The sequence below is a fragment of the Otolemur garnettii genome, unplaced genomic scaffold (genome assembly GCF_000181295.1).
Source record: "Otolemur garnettii isolate 467f Iridium unplaced genomic scaffold, OtoGar3 scaffold00055, whole genome shotgun sequence".
Lineage (NCBI taxonomy): Eukaryota > Metazoa > Chordata > Mammalia > Primates > Galagidae > Otolemur > Otolemur garnettii.
Genome location: NW_003852450.1, coordinates 2,807,553 through 2,828,086, shown reverse-complemented (window position 1 = coordinate 2,828,086; position 20,534 = coordinate 2,807,553). Strand labels below are relative to the sequence as shown.

The 20,534-nt window shown below is 42.9% G+C and overlaps 1 protein-coding gene across 3 annotated transcripts in view; it reads left to right on the top strand.

The window, feature by feature from the left end:
- SRGAP2 (SLIT-ROBO Rho GTPase activating protein 2) overlaps nucleotides 1-20,534 on the top strand; it is a 119,845-nt gene that overhangs the window by 52,891 nt on the left and 46,420 nt on the right. For 2 of the 3 annotated variants that reach the window (XM_023514562.1, XM_023514564.1), the window contains exons 4-7: nucleotides 697-825; nucleotides 8,102-8,326; nucleotides 12,471-12,572; nucleotides 13,595-13,792. In XM_023514562.1, coding sequence (XP_023370330.1) covers nucleotides 697-825; nucleotides 8,102-8,326; nucleotides 12,471-12,572; nucleotides 13,595-13,792 — 654 coding nt within the window. The remainder of the gene's footprint in view (nucleotides 1-696; nucleotides 826-8,101; nucleotides 8,327-12,470; nucleotides 12,573-13,594; nucleotides 13,793-20,534) is intronic. The other variant, XM_023514563.1, reaches the window with a different exon arrangement.

The window sequence follows — 20,534 nt, the reverse complement described above, 5'->3', positions numbered from 1 at the left end:
CTCTGGATTCCTTTGGTGCCCAGAGACCAAGTGAGTCCTTGCCATCTCTCCTGGCAGGAATACTTAGATAGATACTGGAAGAACTTGGGCACATGACCTCAAAGTTTTTAACCTCACAGTGGTTCTCAACCTTCCTAATGCCACGACCCTTTAATACAGTTCCTCATGTGGTGACCTCCAACCATAAAGTTATTTTTGTTGCTTGGGGGTCACCACAACTTGAGGAACTGTATTAAAGGATTGTGGCATTAGGAAGTTGAGAACCACTGTGTCTAGCAGATAAATGGGAAATAGTAGTCACCTTTCTGAATTCATTTTCCAAATACAGCTCAATATCCTATTGCTTTAGGGGATGAGAGGAGACTGTTGACCTAGGGTTTGGGTTCAGGAGTTAGGTGTTCAGGGACAGGATAGTGGCACCTCCTTCAGAGTGGCACTGCAAGGATGAAGAATGGTATTTGAAGATAGAATCAAAGTGGGGCATACATCTGAAGTAGGGAGCCTCATTAACCTTTCCTGAAATGATCTACATTGTGCCCTTGAATCTCATTAAACTGAATTAGAACCCAATTTAAGGCAGACGCGCACAGGGAGTAGCAGCACAAATCTGGTTCTTGAATGTACTGTACTTTCATCTTTTAGAGAACAATCTCCCCTTTAAAGAAAAATAAAATTGAACTTCTGTTCCCTTTTCAGCGCCAAGCCAAGTACACAGAGAATAAACTGAAGGCCATTAAAGCCCGGAACGAGTACTTACTGGCTTTGGAGGCAACCAATGCATCTGTCTTCAAGTACTACATCCACGACCTGTCTGACCTTATTGATGTAAGTGCTTAAAGCCAGGGGCCTAAGGGCACCTCTTTTCTGGTTTCAGAATCCTGGTCACATGTTCCCCAGTTCTGTTGTTCAGGCATCTGGGGCATTTTGAGAACAATTATAAAATTAGTAGCCATGATCCATCAGAGGACTTGCCATGTCCCATGTACCAGGTGAAACACTTTATCTCATTCAATCCTAGGAGGAAAACATTATTATTTCTATTTTCACAGATTAATAATTCAAAGCATTTGGATGACTTATGCAGCGTCAGTTAATAAATGACAGGGGTAAAGTTTGCACCTGGGTCAGATTACGAAACCCATGCTTATAACCTCTACGCTCTTCTGTCTGCCAGGAAATACTCCTTTATGTCTGCTTCTTGCACACAGAAACTGAGTGGCAAGACCTAAAGAGTTAGAATTCCATACCTTACATTTCTGTGGTACTCAATGTTTGTCAGGATTAACTCATTTGATTTTCATATCACTCCTTTGGATAAGCATTGCTAGCTCAATTTGTAGATAAAGAAGCTATGGTTTCAGAGGGCTAAGAGACTTACCTGGCCAAAGTGATACTACAGATTAGGGTCCTGTCAGGAAGGTGTCCAGATGCCCTTGACATCTGGCCCACTGTTTTTGATATGTGGGAGAAAGATGATTGAGAAAAGCAGATGAGTAGGCACATGTTTGACATGGGGTAAGCACAAGGAATAAGCTTTTTGTCTCTGGCTTTGTGAGTCAGCCTTGGCCTTGTTTTCCTGCTACTTTCCTTCTACCCTTCTATTTGGGTCTTGTAAGCCCTCTCACCTGCAGACTCAAATCTGGCCCAGTTCCTGATCTAGTCCTAAGGGAAGCTATGTACGTACACCCTTTCCCATCTCTCCTAGTCATCAAAGTGAGGCATCTGGAGCCAGCTGATTTAGCATTGGCACCCCAGTCGCCTGTGCTTGAGGTATATCCCAGCCAGTCTTTTCTCTGAGACCCGACGTTTGCTTCAGGTTCTTGAGGGCGGCAGCTAGGCCTTGCAAGAGACTCTGGCCAGACCTCAGTTTCTCCACAGCAAACCTGCTATACTTTCCAACATCATGTGGAGTTCTGGTCTGAGGTTCTCTGTTACATCACTAGCTGGATCATCTAGATTTGTCACTGACCTGTTCCAGAAATTTGCTTTGTTTTCTGCCCATCCCTCACCCCCTCTAGCAAACTGAAGAAGCGCTCTAGAACCTTAGTTCTTAAATCTGGCCTTACTTCGGAGTCACTTGGGCAACTTTTCTAAAATACAGATTCCTATCTCCCTTCAGCCAGGGATTTTTGATTCAAAAGGTTTCAGTCTCTTAATGCCCTGAGTGTCATGGTCTCACTGGGTAAGTAGAGCCCTGTTCCCTGTCTAAGTACCTCTTTGTTCTCTCTGCTTGTTGATGCCAATCTGAACACTGTCCTCCAATGGAGGTCAAAACCTAAACAAGATCCCTTCTCCTCCTCAGGGAGCAGCTCCTCGCTGTTGGGAGAGAGGCCTGTTCTCAGCATACGCAAGAGGATCAGCTCTTGCTTATGTGTGATTTCTGCTATTTATCTTGCATTTGGTTAAAAAAGAAAAATTAGACTATGCAGACTGTCACACCCCTTTTACTGGTTTGTTCTTTTTCTTTTGCCCCCAGAGCAACTTCCCTACCTTTTTCAGCAAAATGCTGACCTCAGGGGAAAGGAAGCGCTGTTGCTATTTCAGTGACTACCTGTGCAATCCAGAGCTGCCATCAGGTGCACACAGGTGTTTTAAGATTGGTCCAAGAAGCAAGCTGTCTTCTTCCTTGCTATTATCACATTTAAAAAAAAAAAATGTCTGTTAGGAGGGTAATATTCAGGATGTGGTATAAAGTGCTGTTTCAGAAGTAGCCTCTTTAATACTTAGCAGGGAATGGGTCTATGTCACTGTGAGCAACTCCAGGCCACATGGGTAGTAAAGTTGCTCTTATTTCTTTGCTGCTGTGTTTTGGTTGTATCTTATTCTGTTTTGTTTATTATTTGTTCGTATTTTTCCTAGGATGAGACTAGATTCATTATTATTTTTTAAAAGCTGATATTAGCCTGACCTATAAATGCTCAGTAAATATTTATTTGGGGAGAGGCTATGTGCTCAGCATCAGGGGTGCAAATGGAATGTGTTAGTCTTTGCCCTAGAGGTATTCATAAACTATGATGGTATTTTTCAAACCATAAATCAGATCCATCGGGGCAGTCGCAAAATCACTTTTATGGGTTTGACTCATTTTTTCAAATGAATAGACTAGGCCAGAGTAGAATAAGAAAGAGGACATCAAGGTGTATCACACTAGTACGGTCATATTTTATTTTGTGAAGGTTTTATGTTACATGTGTATATGTGTGTGTGTGTTAAAATATAAGATATATTTTTCATGCTGAGTTGGGGGTCAAAGAGAAGTTTGGGAGCCATTGTACTGTGAATAGAAGAAGATCTCATGGTCTTCTCCCTAACTTCCACAAGGGGAAAAACCAAGTGTTTTTTAAATTTGAGTAGCCCCTGGTGCTTTAGTACATGGCTGGGCTGAGCACTCTGTATGTTCATTGAAGGAAGAAAGGAAGAGAAGGCAGAGGAAAAGGATGATCTCCTGAGCCAACATTTGTTTTTCTTTTTGTGCCTTTTAATATTATTTTGAGGTATAATTTACATACAATGACTGAACGTATGTTACAGTTTCCAGAGTTTTTGATAAATTTGTAGAAGCTTGTGACCTACATCTATATCAAGATATAGAATAAATATTTTGATCAAGGCTATAGTTCTGCCACCTCAGAAAGTTCCTCTTATCTCTTCCCAGTCGCTCCCCCACACCAAGGCAACCACCGTTAGGCCGAATGAACTTGTAGTGAAAGAAATCCTGTTTTAGGAGTTCGCAAAGTGGGAATCATACAGCATCTACTTTTCTCTGTCTGGCTTTTTTTGCCCAGGTTTTTGGGCTTCATCCATGTTGTCTGTATGTATTAGTGGCTTCTTCCTTTTTCTTGCTGATCCATGCAATAAAGAAGGCCAAAAGGATGCTCTGGCAAGGAATCGACAGTAAGAGGAGTAAGTGAGGAGCCTGGGCATATTGGCATCCTGATCTTGATGGTATCCAGAACTTGCTTCACGACAGGGGATAAATCTTATTCTAGTCCATTGCCATCTGTGTTATATATGCCATTCTTCCTCCTTCCTAAGGGTTTTGATGCTCAATGTGTACTAAAGGCATTGAGGAGAAGCGCAAAGAAGTTATTTTTGTCAATGCCGTTAGCATTGACACAAGGACTAGCCTCCGACTTCTTTTTATAGTTTGGCAGAGGATTTGAATTCAGACTGTAGGAATCCATGTGAGGCAACTGACACACCAGGAAAACCTTGACTTTAAGCCAAAAAGACATTCTGAGTTCATTTGATAGTGTCTAAGAACTGTAGGCTCATTGGAATGTAATTTTCCTCCCCCATACTCCTGGGGCTCTCTCAACACAGGAGCAGATGGATGAGTGATTGTCCTCATGGGTAGTGGGAGTGTTGTGAATGCTGTGTACGTGGATAGAGGGTCCGTGGTACCATGTGCACCTAAGTCAGACATGAGGGAACTTGACTTTTTCACTAAGAAATTTTATTAAAGGCAGTTATTTTTCTCTTTTGTGTGAACTTGAAGTGAGTGTTATGAAATACTCATTTTTCTTTTCTAGGCCTTCGGTAGAGTCTCTGGGTGAGGATATCAGCTGTGAAAGGGTTAATGGGCTATCAACTCAAGTCATCATATATCTGGATGGGCTGTCATTAAATTCTTATAAAAATTTGATTTCCCCTGAGAGATTTTTTCATCAAACATTTATATAACCCAGAAATGGTTAGGGGAGCCCAGCGTGGCCACAGAACTCATCAGAAGCCGTGGAAAGCTTGCTTTGTCCCTATTGTGAGCAAAATAATGTGCCGCCTCTTCTTAACTGGGATTCTCCTGGGAACAGGATGAAATATTCAAATCTCAGTTACCTAACCGTGTCAGATATTATTTCTTTGCTAAAGGCTCCGTTTCCAGCTATTGCCCTTACAGGTGTTCAGATAGCCAAGATTCTAGAAAAACTCTTTCATATTTCCCTGGTTGGCTAGAGGTGTGGAGGAACCAGGGGGCACACTGTGATGAGACCCCCACTCATGGGCAGAGAAGCTACTGAACCATTATGTAAAGAGAGACAGTGCAGCTCAGCCTGGGAAAAGTCTCACCCTTCCTTTGGCTATACAGAGTGAGCAAAACAAAAAACTTCAGTGCCTTCATTTACCACTTGACTTAGGTCAGGATTCAGCCTAAGTGTGTTATTTCCTGAGAAGCTAGAATCTGTACTTGTGGCATCACTCAACTAAAGTTTATTAAATGCTTGCTGTGAGCAAGGCCTAATGGTAAGGGACATAAAAAAGGATAAGACACTGGCCAGTCCCTCAAGCAACTCGTCTTCTGGTTGGGGTGAGATGAAATAGCAAGTCACAGAATGCGGGAGTGTACTCTGTATCACATGAGGGCTGCAGATGACTGTGGTTCTGAGTTAAGGCTGAGGTCAGTGGCGGCCAGGATTGCAGGTCCACCTGGCTTCCCAGAGGCTGGGAATTTGATGTGGATCTTGAAGATCTCGTCCAATTACAACAGGTGAAAGAAGAGGAGATTTTTGGGGTTGAAGGGCACTGATCAGCAGGTTAGGAGATAGATCAGTATTTGTCTAGCGTCTATAATGCTACATGATGCGAAACATATGTAAATGTCTTACCTACGAGCCTCACCACAACCTATGAGATTCGCGTTGTCCTTGTTTGAGGCTTGGAGATTAAGAAGCTTGCTTATGGTCATATAGAGTTGATTTGAGGCCTCTACTTTTCTAATATGTACCCTAAACCTAATGTCATTGAATTAGAACTGAAGAATCTAAAGAAGAAAATAGAGAGAGATGTTGTTGGATGGCTGGATTGAAAACAGATTATAATTTGTTTTGGCTGTTGGACCTTGCTCAAATTATTTAACTTCACTGAGCCTCAGCTTCCTAGTCTGGAAAATTAAGATAACACCAACCTCATTGGGATTATTATGAGGATTAAAGTGTAGAATGTGTATAAAGTGCTTAGCACACTGACTTACAGTACACTGTGCATATAGTAAGCACACGTAGTGAATAGAAACATTTTCTAAATTTCCAAACTGAGGAAGGTAGATTTTACCTTAGGAAAAAAATACCAGGTATATTAGGGATAATAGCAGTAGGGATATGGCATAATAAAAATCACATTTTAGGCAGTAATGCAGATAGCTCTGCTAAGAGATAGTAAGGGCATGGAAGAGGGTTTCAATAATGAGAAGAGAGGAAAGAGGAATTTCCAAAAATAGGTAAAGGTTTTGATGGGTACCTTTCCTCCCTACCAATTCTACCCCTGACCGCCTGCCCCCCAACACACCCCCTGTGGGCAGTGTTACTTCTGCTCATTAGACACTTACAGACATAGAGTTCATCACCAGGGCCCACACAAGGCTAGTCAGGAAGGCTTATAGGTTCCAGGGCAGCCTGGTGAGACCAGCAGCATCTCCCAGAGGAGGGAGGATCCTGCACGTGCAGCCGCCTAATCAGCCACTTTTGTCTAGCTTCCATTTGCTCTTCCCTCCCAACTGAATTTAATGTCTTTCCATCCTCTGCCTCTAGTTAAGCTGTTAAGTGCTGTTATTCCATTGCAGCCAGGCACCTGCCAGGGCCTGTTGGCACTGAATCCAGAGCCCAGCCCAGCGGATGCTCTCACTGAGCTTCTTGTCAGATGCCAGGAGGCACATCACATGCTTTTTCTTCCCCAGTAGTGCCTGTTCCCAATGTGATCGTGATGAGAGAGAAAGGCTCAGGGAGAGTTAATTTGATGCTAGCAATGAAATGGCAATCAGGCAGATGGCCTTACTCCATCTATGGATTCTTCTCTGATGTTTCTTCTCAGTTTCTGGACCTCAAAGATGCTCAAGGAATAGAGGGGATAATGGATGGCAATGAATCAGAATCACTGGGTCTTTTTGGATGGATGGGGAATGTACTCATTGAGTTACAGGATGCCACTGCTGGAGAAGGCCTTACAGATTACATTTAGACCAGGGATTTTTAGACTTTTTCTCTAGCAGAAGAATTCTTTCTTCAAATCCAACCTTACATAGAATCCCAGAATGTTAAATAGGAAAAAGAACATAGCTGGCTTGGTTGAAATAGGGATAGGAGGCTCTAAGTCCTAATAGTTGGGTTGGGTGCCTTTTTATCCCCTTCTCAAGGGCAGCCTGAGAGCTGACACAGAACCTTAGAACTCTGGTCTACAGCTTGAAAACCACTGCCCTGGGCAGCTCTGTTCATTGTACTATGGAGGAAACAGGTTTAGAGATGGGGAATGACTTTCCTAAGGTTGCTTGATTCTGCCTCTAGTATTTTTTTTATTTTTTATACAGTTGCCCTTACCATTTACTCGTTTCACTGTAGAAAATCACAGTCTCTTACATGATATAAATTTCCCCAGTAACACTTATGTTTAGAACTGCTTAGTCCTTTAAATGCTATTTCATCACCAGGGTCCACACAAGGCTAATCAGGAAGGCTTATAGGTTAAGGGCAGGGTTATCTGTTGTCAGATGCTGGGAAGGAGGGGGCACATCAGAAATCCTGGTCTGCAGCTCAGGCTGCCCTAGAACGTGGGCATTTTGTGAGGATGATGAGCCACACTGCCCCCTACTCTCTCCTTCTCCCACCTAGAGGGTTCTGCATAAATCAGCTGCGGTTACAAGACTCTTGCTCTCAGGACCCTGAGTCCTGAAATGTCCTGGCTTGGTTCTGTGTAGTGACTTAACCACAGTAACCCTTAGGGAGTGGCAGACTGCATTTTTATTGTTGAATTTTGTTATAAAGGCATTTCCCAGATGAAGCTGAAAATGAAAGAAGATTCTCCTTAATTCTCTACTCTTTTCATGTTTATGGGTTATTATTGTACAGGGCTTCATGAAATAATATCATTTTGTCCTTACAAGGTTTCTTCCTTGTAACCACCTCACAGTCCTCTCTGTTTAACCATTAAATGGGGAGTCAAGAACTGAGAACTCTCATCCAGCCTGTGGAAGTCAGAATGTCAGCCTGCCTTCTGCTGCACAGCCAGGTTCTTGGATGTGGTCAGATCTGCCCTGGTGAAAGGACCAGCCCTCTCTTTCACCCAAGCCATGGGGCTGTCCATGGTGTGCTCATGTGCCTTCTCCTTCCCACAGCAGTGTTGTGACTTAGGCTACCATGCTAGCCTGAACCGGGCTCTGCGCACCTTCCTCTCTGCCGAGTTAAATCTGGAACAGTCAAAGCATGAAGGTCTGGATGCCATTGAGAATGCAGTGGAAAACCTGGATGCCACCAGTGACAAGCAGCGCCTCATGGAGATGTACAACAATGTCTTCTGCCCCCCTATGAAGTTTGAGTTCCAGCCCCACATGGGCGACATGGTGAGGCCCTCTTCCCACCTTCTCACCCTCCGCAAGGGGCTTGAGTGCACTGTGTCTAGATTCATTACACAGAAGCCATGTTATTTGGGGGGAAGGGGTGGGGGAAAGACCTGGAAGTGGTGTCCTGTCAGATGGGTGAGGCACATTCCACTCACTGAACAACAGCTACTGAGTGCCTGCCGTCTACCAGGCTGGGCTCTGGACATTGGAGATTAGAGTCCTTGGGGAGCTTACATTCTGAGGAGTAAAGTCACTGAGATTAGGAGAGAGTTAGAAACATGCTTAGGGAAGAACCTCTGAAGGGACCCAGCAGGATCAAAAAAGATAAAAAGCAGCAGGTGTATTCTAAAAACTAACAGTTCACCATGGTGAAAGGAAGGTGGGGGAGAGGGGCACTCCCAGTGGTGAGTCTCCACAAAGTGAGAGCTAAGGTGGGACCATGTCTTAGAGTCTCTTGTGGGGGAGGGAGGGCTAAGCAGGGGAATGATGTGATCCTTTGACATTTGGCAAAGTTCTGAAAGAATTTTTGGCGGGGAGGGGTTAGAAAATTGTGATAAAGTTCTGCTTGAGTATTGAACAAAAAGGAATGGGTGCCTATAGAAAAAGGGCTTAATTAAATAATGCCCCAGTAGGGGAATGGGAGCAGTGTGACCTTGTTTTTTGTTCTACCTCCAATGACTAGAACAGGAAGGGCCAAAATAAACTAAAGTGGGAGGAAAGAGAAGCTCCTGGTTTTTTAAATGCTGTGAATCATTTGGTTCCACTTATGATGGTTGTATATACAGGTCAGAATGAAACTCATTCCTATGGGTTGGAATTCCATTTCACCTACTAGTTAAATCAGAAGGAGGATGTAAGACTTATGTAATAGAAAAAAATCAGGATGGGCTTGGCGTCTGTAGCACAGTGGTTACAGTGCTGACCACATACACCGAGGCTGGCAGGTTCGAGCCCGGCCTGGGCCAGCTAAACAACCATGACAATTCCAAAAACAACAACAAATAGCCAGGCATTGTGGTGGACACCTGTAGTCCCAGCTACTCGAGAGGCTGAGGCAAGAGAATTGCTTAAGCCCAGGAGCTTGAGGTTGCTGTAAGCTGTGATGCCATGGTACTCTACCAAGGGTGACATGGTAAAACTCTGTCTCAAATAAAAATAAAAATAAAAATAATAATAAATAAATAGAAAAGATCAGGATGGTGAGACCTTGTCTCTCCAAAAAAAAAAAACACCTGTAGTCCCAGCTACTTGAGAGGCTGAGAGGCAAGAGGATCGCTTGAGCCTCAGAGTCTGAAATTGTGCTGGGCTATGATGAAGCCACTGCACTCTAACTGGAGCAACAGAGAAGACCCTGTCTTGAGAAAAAAAAAAAAAAAAGCAAAATGGATCTCCAGGCACGGTTGGATTTAGGAGCAGGAACTTTACCAGGACTGTTCTCTCTCTGCTCCACTTCCCTTCCTGTGTGTTAGCTTTGTTTCAGGTAGGCCCTTAGCCCATGAAGGCAGGGTGACCTGCATTTCCAGCCTTCTTTCTTGATAGGCTGAAATCTAGTCGAAAGAGTATCTGACTCCCTCCTTGAAGGCCTCTCAAATGTCTCATGTGTTTTGATGGGGTAAAGTGCTTATCCATAAGCCATTTGCAGTTGTGTGTCGTTGGCTGGTGGTCGTATGCCTGGGTCCCAAGTCCATCCAAAGCACATGGCCTGAGGTGTAGAGTGGGAGGTTCCCTCCAAAGGGCAGTCAGACCAAAGCTGCCAAGAGGAGAAGGAGTGGATGCCAGGGGACCAAAAAACAGCAACACCCTCTCCCTAGGAATGGTGCTTCCCTGAGGATTAGCATCCAAATTCTTTAGAAATATCTGTACCAAAATGACAACTGTAGCAGTGTAAAGAGGATTTTCTGTCATCAGTTCTCCACTATGGAGAGGAAGGAGGTCATTTCTATCCTAAAGGCAAAAAATGTGGAGATGATTTCCTTCCTTTCCTTCTTAGGGAAAATCAGACCATTTCCAGTTTGCTTCCATTGTTGTGGCTTAGGAAACGTCAGCATCTGAACAGATGGGGAAGTGAGATGGCAGCATGTGCAATTAGAATTGGGGGAGGGGTGTCACCAGGCCCCAGGAAGCCTCATTCCTCACCTGCCCTGGCTTCTGGTCAAACTTGCCTTCCAAGCCCCTTCTCCAGCTGCTGCTGAGATTCCTTCCCAAGGATCAGTGGAACTTGGGGACCAGCTGAGTGGAGTGATACATTTTCTGGTATCGGCTGAGTTGCCTTCTGAGCCAAACAGCTTGTCTCCATAAAGGGGGAATCCAGATGCCGGGTGCTCAGGCCCCCTCCTAACCATGTCAGGGTCTTATTTCCATTCTCTAGAGTACAGCTGGAATGCATTACCTTGCACCCTGGTAGTGGACCATTGCCAAAGTATGTATCAACAGCTCTGCTGCTTCTTAAAGGAACAGGCTTAGAGGAGGTTTTCCCTCTGTGATTCCTCCCTGCTAGGTCTGGTTTACTTTAAAAATCAATGGCTCACTCCTCTGCCTGGGCCTTCCCTCTGTGTGATAATAGCTGATCAGTGGCTGAGCCAGGCAGGGGCCAGGGCCAGCCCTGCAGCTTGTAAAGGTTGTACATTGCAGCCTAGCCTTCATATGAGTGAAAATAAAATGAGATGGGAGGATGAGTTGTTCTTGGTTCCTACAGCCAGTCTATCCCCATCAGTGTGGGTTGTCTGTAGATTATCTAGGCAACAAGAAGGAGCTGCCTGAAAGTCCTTGAACTAGGGCCAGAGTTCGGGTGGCATTTTGACCGGAAGCCCTGTAATTGGACAAGGCCCCACACTGACTGTTGTTCTGGGGTGCTCAGCACATGAAATGATGCCAAGTGCTCTCAGATGTACTAGGAGGAGGTACTTGGCTCCACTCTTGGTGCCCCCAGAGGCTTGTGGGGCTCTAAATGCCTGACCGGTGACATCAGGCAGCCAGAGAGTTTCACTCTTGGCGCTAACACATTCTGGCCACTGATCTTTCTCCATTGTGTCTGCTTATCCAAGAGCCAGAGTGAAGTCAGCGCTCTTCAGATCTGAGAGCTGGCTCAGCCCAACCTTCCAGCTGGGGGAGGAGGTCAAGTCAGTTGGGAGCTTAAAAGCCAATGGAGGAAAAGGTCAAGTCCCAGCCCCCTCCATTTAAAGAGAGGTTTTGTCTTTGCAAGCAAGAGAATGGTCTGTGGGCATGTGAATGTGCCCACTCATTGCTGAGGAGGCCGAGGACGCTTCTATCCGGATGTCTCTGCAGACAAGAAGCTAGAGGACACATGGTAGTGAGGTGTCAGGAGCTACCTTCCAACTCTCCCAGCCTTCTACCATGTGTCATCCTAAGGACCATGGGTGACCCCATGCCATAGCCACACCCCCACCTAGAGACAGTGGATCAGCCTTTCCTTTGCAGGGGAAAGCTAGTTGACAATGATCTTTGAGAGAAGGGCAGACTCTTTTACCACACAGGGCTACTAAAGACCCAGGCTAAAATGATGGCTCTTTGGAAAATGCTGAGTCCCACCAGATTCCATGCCCTCTGGGGCCCTCTAGCATGGCCTGTGGTATGATCTTATTGCTGGCTTCACGTTCTCTCACTGAGTCGGAGCTCTCACACGTGGCCTGGATTTATAAACATACGTTGGCTGCCAACAGCAGCAAGTTAGCCTCCTGACCCACTTCTTTCCTGCTCTCACTCCGGTGTATGAAGGGGGATGGAGGGAGGGACTATAGAGGTGGCCACTTGGACTTCTAGCAGGAAATCCTTGCTGTGCCAAAGCATTGTGTTGCTAAGCTGGGGCTGCCTGAGGTGCTCTTCTCTACCTCCTTCACCTTCCATGAAGCTGCATACCCTGCATAGACCTCCCCCGGCTAAGAGGTGAGCTCCAAAGAGAGAGAGAGACCTGGTCTTTCCAAACAGATTCCCCTCCCCATTCCTTTCATGTGCTATTTGGTCTTGGAAGAAGTCCACGCATGTTGGTTTTGGATTTTGTTTCAACATAGAAACAGTAAGCTTTACACCTTGAATAAGAGTAGTTTTATTACCAGTAATGGGAACTGTGGAACCACCAAAAGAAGTATATCCTCTTCCTGACCTGGTGTTGCTTTCTTTCTGGCAGGCTTCCCAGCTCTGTGCCCAGCAGCCTGTCCAGAGTGAGCTGGTGCAGAGATGCCAACAACTGCAGTCTCGCTTATCCACTCTAAAGATTGAGAATGAAGAGGTGAGTTTTCTGCTTACAAGGCTCAGAGCCATCTTCTGAGTTGAACCTCTTTGCTGCTGCCCATCTGGGAGCAGGTGGAAGAAGCATGCAGAGAATGTCCGGGCTGCCACAAACATTTCCTAGCCAAATGTAGGCTTGGACTTTCCCCCTCTGTTACATCCTGCCCTTGAACTCCAGGAAGTTGCTCTTGCATTGCCAAAGGTTGTGGTCTATTTTGAGCTTTTGCAAAATGCTTTTTTTCCCCTCTACACATTTAATCAAAATGGCACTTGGCAGCTGTGTGAACAATATTGTGTCTCTGAAACCACCCCATCATGCCTAGCTTTTTCCAACATTTTCAAACAAACAGAGGCCTTTGACTTTGACACTTCAAACATCTCCATTCCCTTAGGAAAGGCTGACTTTCTTCTGGGACCAGTGTATTTGCTCTCAACAACCAGTTCAAAAGGGCAAGTATGATTGATGATCCAGTTTTATCTTGAGCTCAGTTGGCTTTTACCTTGCATCTCAGCAAATCTTCTTTTTCAAGGAATATTAGGCAGGATTGGAGATGGGTCACTTAGTGTGCAAATGAGGAAACAGGTTCATCAGTTTGTTGAAAGTTATGAAACAAAACCTGGGGCTTTGCAGAACTAGGCCCATCACAAATTTTAACTAGCTGTTTGAGTAGTGGGATTGGCTTGGATTTGTTTCATTCTCTTTCCCTTAGCACTTCTGTTACAATGAAGAGCTAACATTAAATTTTAAAAGTCAACATTAAATAAAAGAGCTAGGTCAAATATGTAGCTTGAAGGGGGCAGTGGTCTATAGGTTCTCTTGGAGAGAGTAGCACTGCGTAGCTGAGTCCATATGATGTTTATCACTCACTCAGCCCTGTCCGGAGGAAGCAGAGTTGCACCCTCTGGTGGCATTCTCCATCCTCCCCCAGCCTACTCCCTCCTCCACTTCTCCAAGCTTCTCCATCACCTGCTTCTTTGCAGCCCCCCACCCCCCATACATTATGTTGGCGATTGTCATTGCAGGTAAAGAAGACAATGGAGGCCACCCTGCAGACCATCCAGGACATTGTGACTGTTGAGGATTTCGATGTGTCTGACTGCTTCCAGTACAGCAACTCCATGGAGTCTGTCAAGTCCACAGTCTCAGAAACCTTCATGAGTAAACCTAGCATTGCTAAGAGGAGAGCCAACCAGCAGGAGACAGAGCAGTTTTATTTCACGGTAAGGGAGTTCAGTGGCCTTTAAAGAGCCTTAGCAGGCACACAAGGGAGATTTGGCACTCAGCGTCCTTGTTGAGTGTCTGATGGGCAGGCCTTGAAATCCTTGATTTGAGTCTGGGCATATTCTGAGACCATCCCTGCACTTAAAGAAACAAACAGCTACAAAGTGTATATGACTAACAGGTACCACCACCCCCCAAGAGAAAAGATCCTCCCAAGTATACTGCTAAGATTTTCCTTTTTAAGACATGTTTAACCAGCTAGTAGGTTTTCATTTGAAAGCTTCCTTGTCAGCCATAGGGGATCATGAAAAGGGGACTTCATCATTTAGTTCATAGGAACTACATCCAAATATTCTAGATAGCACGTACCTTGTTTTTAAAAGTATGTCTTTTAAGTAAGTCTCTTCTAAGTGATATGATGACATTATTTCATAACTTTTATTATTAGGAAACTGTTTTTCCTAATTATTGCTGCAATTTAAAGGGATGGGTAATGTGTAGCATTGCTGTTTTGCAGAGAATTCTAAAACATTACATTTTGTTATTCATTTGTTTCCAGTCGTCTTTTAGACAGATGGACTGATTTTTTTTTTTTTTAAGTAGCGTTAATAGTCCTTTGGAAGGTTGCTAGTTGGTCTTTAGTGCTGCTTTTTAATAATTAAGTTATTTTGAGCTTGCCAAGTTGAATTTATTGCCTGTGCTAAAATTTATTTCCTAATCTGATGACCAAGAAAGGAAAAATTAAGTTTGCAGATGTGAAATGAAATATAGCCAGTGAATGTGTATACTGATTCTGAATGAAAGGAATTAGCTTGTTTTTCAGTGAAGACACACAGTCTGCATGCAGTAAATTGAATTTTTCCTCCAACTGGAACAATTTGTTTAATTCTTTGAACACTGCCCTTTCTCTATTAAGAGCCCTAATGATTTGTTAACTTTTCTTTAAGAAATCTGTTTTTTAATTAGTTAAGCTCAGACTTCAGGTTTTTTTTTATCCTAACGAAAACTGCTAAAAGGGAATGATTTATTAGTATTGTTCTTCTAAAACAACTTTTTAAATTATCATACAAAGTAAAACAGGCTCATTATATAAAATTTAGAAGGAAAAAGAGGAAAATGAAACTGTCAGTAGTCCTACCATCTATAGGTAATGGTTTAGGAATATATTCCCTTCTAATCTCTTTCTTGTGCATACCCAAACATATGAGAGCATGTATTTATCATTTTATTGAAAAAAAAAAAAAGGGAAACTGCCACACATATTGTTTTACAGTCTCCGTCATTTAATTATAACATTCTTTACGCATATTTATAAGTAAAATACTAAAATCTACACAAGAAATGATTGACATTTTGGCTCATTCATTCGTTTTTGTGAGATAGTTAACGCACTGCCTGGTTTCCTAGTTAGTGCACCGTATATGCTAAAAGCTTTCTTTCACCGTATTTCTTTCTTCATTAGTCATTGAATTACTCGATGATCATTTATTGAGGATTTGCTCTTTGCCAAACTTTGCTATAAGTTGGGAACACTGAGAGTATAAGATGAAGAGGGAATGATGGGATTGGGCATGTAAAGGGATAACTTTCATTTTAACTTCATATTCCTAAACAGTTACAATAGAATTGATTTTTATAATTAAAAACATAGAAAAATTTTTAAAATGAATGCTTGCACATCTTCCTGAAAGGAGACCAGGATGAGTAGAAGTGAGGAAGCATCACACACAAAGTGACTTTTGGGCTTGATCTTGATGGATGGAGCAAAGCCGGCAGGGAATCAGGGAGGGGGGAGGCGGCATTCTTTGAGGGAGGAAAGAATAGCATGTGCAAAACATGAAGGGATGCAAAAACCGGGCTTAAATGTTAAGAGAACTTTATGACTATAATGAGGGACGTGTCACCTCCCCAAGCTTCATTATCCAAGGAGCTTGTTGAACTCTCTCTAGAGGGTTTTAATAAGATGATTGTTTGGCTGGTCTGTCTGGACTGCATAGATATAACACTATTTATGACCCAATCTTGTTATGTTGCTGAGTATTTCCATTTTTGAGGTTCAGTAAGAATTTGGATTTAAAAAAATCTGTGTTTAAGACAGTCTTTGTCAGAATTGCTTTTGGCTTTAAATGAAATTATACAATTTATGTTCAAGGTTGGCCTTTTGTAAAAGCAGGAGTGACCGTATGCAAATTGGTGACCTCTCAAATCCTGTCCACCTTTTCACCTTCTGTCTGGAAGCATGGATGTCCTCTAACCCATTTCCTGTCTTTTGTGGCCCTAACGCTACTTATCAAAATTTGTGTGCAAATTTCCTTGGCTAGCAGGAAGAGTTTTTGTCTGGACTTGTCTAGTAATGGATTTACAAGAGAGTTCATCATTTTTGTGACGGGTGCTTAAAATGCATCACAAAATTCATTTCATGATAAAAGGACTTTTTGCGGGTAGTGAAATAGACATATAAGAAAAGGAGGCACCTAGGTTAAACAGAGTGCCTTCCACTTTACCACATGACCCGTATAAAGCCAACACAACTGCAGATGTGCTTTTTTCGTCTGTTGTCTCTATAAACGTTGCCCCTGTATTTTTCTGTGCCCTTCAAAGCTGTCAGAGCAGTGCATCCTGGAAGCTCCTTTTGGAAAGCTGAGAAAGGAGTCCCTTGTCATGACCTGACTCCTGTGTAGTATGTCTAGTGAACAAAGGGCTCCAAGGAAAGCTTTCTGACCACCGGTGGCTGTCATCAGATTGATTTGCCCAGATGACATCAATTAGAAATTTGAAACATCGTCTATAAAGGTCACTTTGCTTGCGAGAGTCTCAGGAAAAAAACCATGAAATGTTAAAACTTGAAGTGATGTTTAAAAATCATCTAACCCAATCTTCTCATTTGAAAGATTTAATAAATCCAGAGGATGGGTAGCTTGTCCAAGGTTCTCAGGAAGGGCTGAATGGAAACTCTGGTCATCTGGTCTCTATCCACAGGTCACCTTTTTCTCTGCACCCTGCTAAAGAAGCTGAGGTGAAGGGAAAGGCTCAGGAACGGCTCAACAACTTCCCCGTCTTACATGCCCTGAGAGAGAACGTGTTTTCTGATCTCCTTGGCTTTGTGTTTATCATTCATCTATTAGAGCACATAATTCAGTAATGCCTATTTTTTCCCATTGCCTTTTTTATTGTGATTGTTAAAAACAGATTTTTTTTTTTTTTTAAGATCCAAAGATTTCAAATGGGCATACAGGAGAAGTATTCTCAATTCTAACCCCTTCTCCCCTCCCTTCTGCTGGTGATGGAAACCAGTTTCTTTTGTGTCCTTCAGGGAGAGTCTATGCCTGGGCAACAACTGGCATATACACAACAAATTACATTAGAAATGTAATGGAATAAAACCGAAGTGTGAGTAGAAGTAGTCCTTTCATACTGTTCTTCACTTTATTGTCTTCAATTAATTTCCTTTGGATATTATTTTAATATTAGTCCCAAAAAATCTACTTCCTTTTTCAGTGGCTGGACAGAATTCCATCACACGGATGTGCCATCACTTATTTAACCAATTCCCTGCTGATAGGCAGCAGTGTTCACTGTTTAGCCACGGATTATCAAAGCTTTATTAAGGCTGGTGTTTCTCCTAAGTGTATCTTTATATGAGGAGACGGATCATGAGGTTCTTATATGAGGAATAGAACAGGGAAGGGGTTAAGGATTTTAGCTGATAAAGTAACAAAGCTAGAGGGCCTGAATTCTTAGGGACTGGTCTGGGTAAGGTAATAGGAGAGGTGGTAGTGTCTTAGCCATTGGGGCCCTTAGGGTACTCTAACTTCTGGTCTGGGATCTATCCTGGGATCTCCTGCAGGCTGTTAGTAAATGTGTGCTAAGCAGGTACAAATGAGTGAATGCCTCTGCCGTGTCAATTAAACTGGGGAGATGTGCTCCATTTGAAGTTTACTCTATTATGTATTCTGTCTGACAGCTGTTTCCTGTTTTAAAAATTGACGAGGAGGAGGGGAAATGTCAGCGTGCAATGGATGGTGGGGAAGCAGCCACATAATGACATCTGTGTATCTCTGTGCATAGTGTTGGCTAGGCATAGCTCACGCCTCCTGCCCACCCCACCCCCTTGCTGCAGTGGAAACTTACGGCCTTGGGTTCACACAGATAAATCCAAAGTATAAGCAAGATCCTGTGAGTTTTTACCCCTGTGGTAAGAGTGTATTTAAAAGGAAAGATGTTTTGTAAAAATTAAAAGCATTCTCGTGCCTCTTACTAATTTGTTTTAAAAGGCTCAAAGCCTTCTGATTTGATCCCACTTTCTTAGATTTTAGCACAAAGCAAAGAAGTTTATGGAAGGAATGTTTTAAGTTAAGTGAGCAGGTGATTCAGGTATAGGGATAAGGAACACTTTTTGAGCACCTGCTGTGTGCCAGGCTGTGTGTTAATCAAATAATGCTTGTTACCCACTTTCGTTCTCAACAACTTTGTGAAAAAGATACTATTTCCATTTTTCAGATGGAAAAACATAGACTCAGGGAGGTTAAATGTTTTGTCCAAGATTAGAAGAATTAATAAGTGGTTAGGACTAGAATATTCCAACTCACTCTTTTTCATTGTAATGCAAATAAAATATCTATCTGGGAGGGAGGGCTCAGAAAGAAAAATTATTCTATTAATATTTTTTAATAAATAAAAGTCATTGCTGACAGTTAATAACCAAATCGGAATTATTGGGACATGGTTTAATTAATGAAATCATAAAAACTACACTGAAGTTTCACAATGGTAAACAACAAACACAATAAAAGCCCTATTAGACTCTGCTTCCCTTCCTACTTTTTTGAAGAAATTCTCAGTTTTGATCCTTTTGAGTGTGAAATGGGCACTGAGTGTAGGGGATGGGCACTGAACAGCTGTGTTTTAGGAACTTAATTTTATTTCGGTGATACCTAAAATGCAACATTACCCTTTCTTTTGCTTCCCCATTGAGGAAATGCCCAGCTAATCACTTTACTTTCTTAGGTGTTTGGGTTTTTTTTTTTTTAATTAATTAATTAATTTATTTATTGAATGGCAACTATGTACATTAATGCACTTCTGGGGTACAGTGTGGGGTTTTCACATGCAATCTGAAATACTTCCATCAAACTGCTCAACACAGCCTTCATGTCATTTTCTCAGTTATTGCTTTAAAACGTTCACATTCTACTCTTAGAAAGATTCACCTGTACCCCTATAAGATAAACCTCAGAAGTGATCCCTCCAAACCCCCTCCCTCCACCCATTCACTCCTCCCTTCTCCCTCCCCCCTCCCCATATTCTTAGGCTATTTGGTTATAGCTTTCATATAAAAAGTATAAATTAGTTTCATAATAGGGGTGTGTACATTGGATATTTCGCTCCGCTCGCACTGTCATCTTAGGTGTCTGTTGAAGGAAGCTGAGTATAGTGTAGGAGTGAAACCAAAGAAAACTAATTACCTAATATTGGAACAGTGACCTTAATTGCTCAAGGAGGGAATTTTGAGATTTGAGGTAATAAACAGCTCTTTTCTGGCCTCCTGGTCTCCAGAAATCATTGAAAGCCACCTGTTCTCCCCTTGCTTTCAGCTGTCTCAGCTCCTTTATCTGTGTGTCTGTCCAACGGCAACTGGAATCTTCCAGCTCAGCTCCACCGTTAAAGCCGATATGCATCATACACATAAACGCTGACTTATGGGCGAGTTAGGGAGGTGATAAATAGCATGCCTGCAAACTGTGGGGTGCCTTTATCTTCCCACTCCCAGCTCACATAGACGGAAAACTCCCAACCACGGTTTCCACACTAGTATTAGGGATGCAGGTCATACTTTGACACAGCTTTGATCCTTTAGGGTTTAATGGAAACTGAAAAGGTAATCCATCATACCCCTTTATCAGATTATTATTTATTTTAATGGTTCACCAAGTGGCAGCCACGGTTAACGAGTGAATTGTGAACACGGATGAAAAAATGATTTCCAGAATCACAAGTAGAAACATGAATGAAAGGAAGGAATTTGCATCCATCTCCTTTCAGAATTTTGGCTGTTTTCTGAGCAGTCTGGTCTGGTTTTGAGGGTTACAGCTTCTTGGTGAATTTTCCTCATTAGGAACCCTTTAAATGTCTCCTGGGATAACCTTCCAAAGAGAGGCTTTTGAAGATTGCATTCTTAGCAGTGATGTTTCCTGAAGGCTTTTCACCTCTGAGCCCTAAAATAACTGTTCCAAGTCCACAATTAGGCATTGGTTGGGGATTAGGATGTCACCCAGGGAAAACTGACAGCAGGTGAGCTGGCAGCTGGAGCAGATGGAACAGGAAAGGTGACAACAGAGCCTATTCTCATGCAGATGTTCTTGTGCAAAAGCATAAAGGAGCAGAGAGAACAGGTTGTGAATAAGGCAGCAGAAATGATCTGGTATAGAGTGTGTTTTGCTTTGTTTTATATTTAATTTAGAGATGAGGGGCATACTTAGGGGCTTGATTTTTATCTACTGAGGAGGGTTCTATCCAGAAGAGAGACTGAGGAGGGTTCTATCCAGAAGAGTGTGAGACTACTTGTTTATTTACCCATTCTTCATGCATTATATTGAGTATCTGTTAGGCATGATAGTAAGCATCAGGGATGCAAAGAATAATGAATGACATGGTCTCTGAGCATAGGGAGGAGGCAGTCTAGGAAGAAAGGCACGTGCGTAATAAACCCTTGGCTACAGGATTGTATGAGAAGTGCTGTCA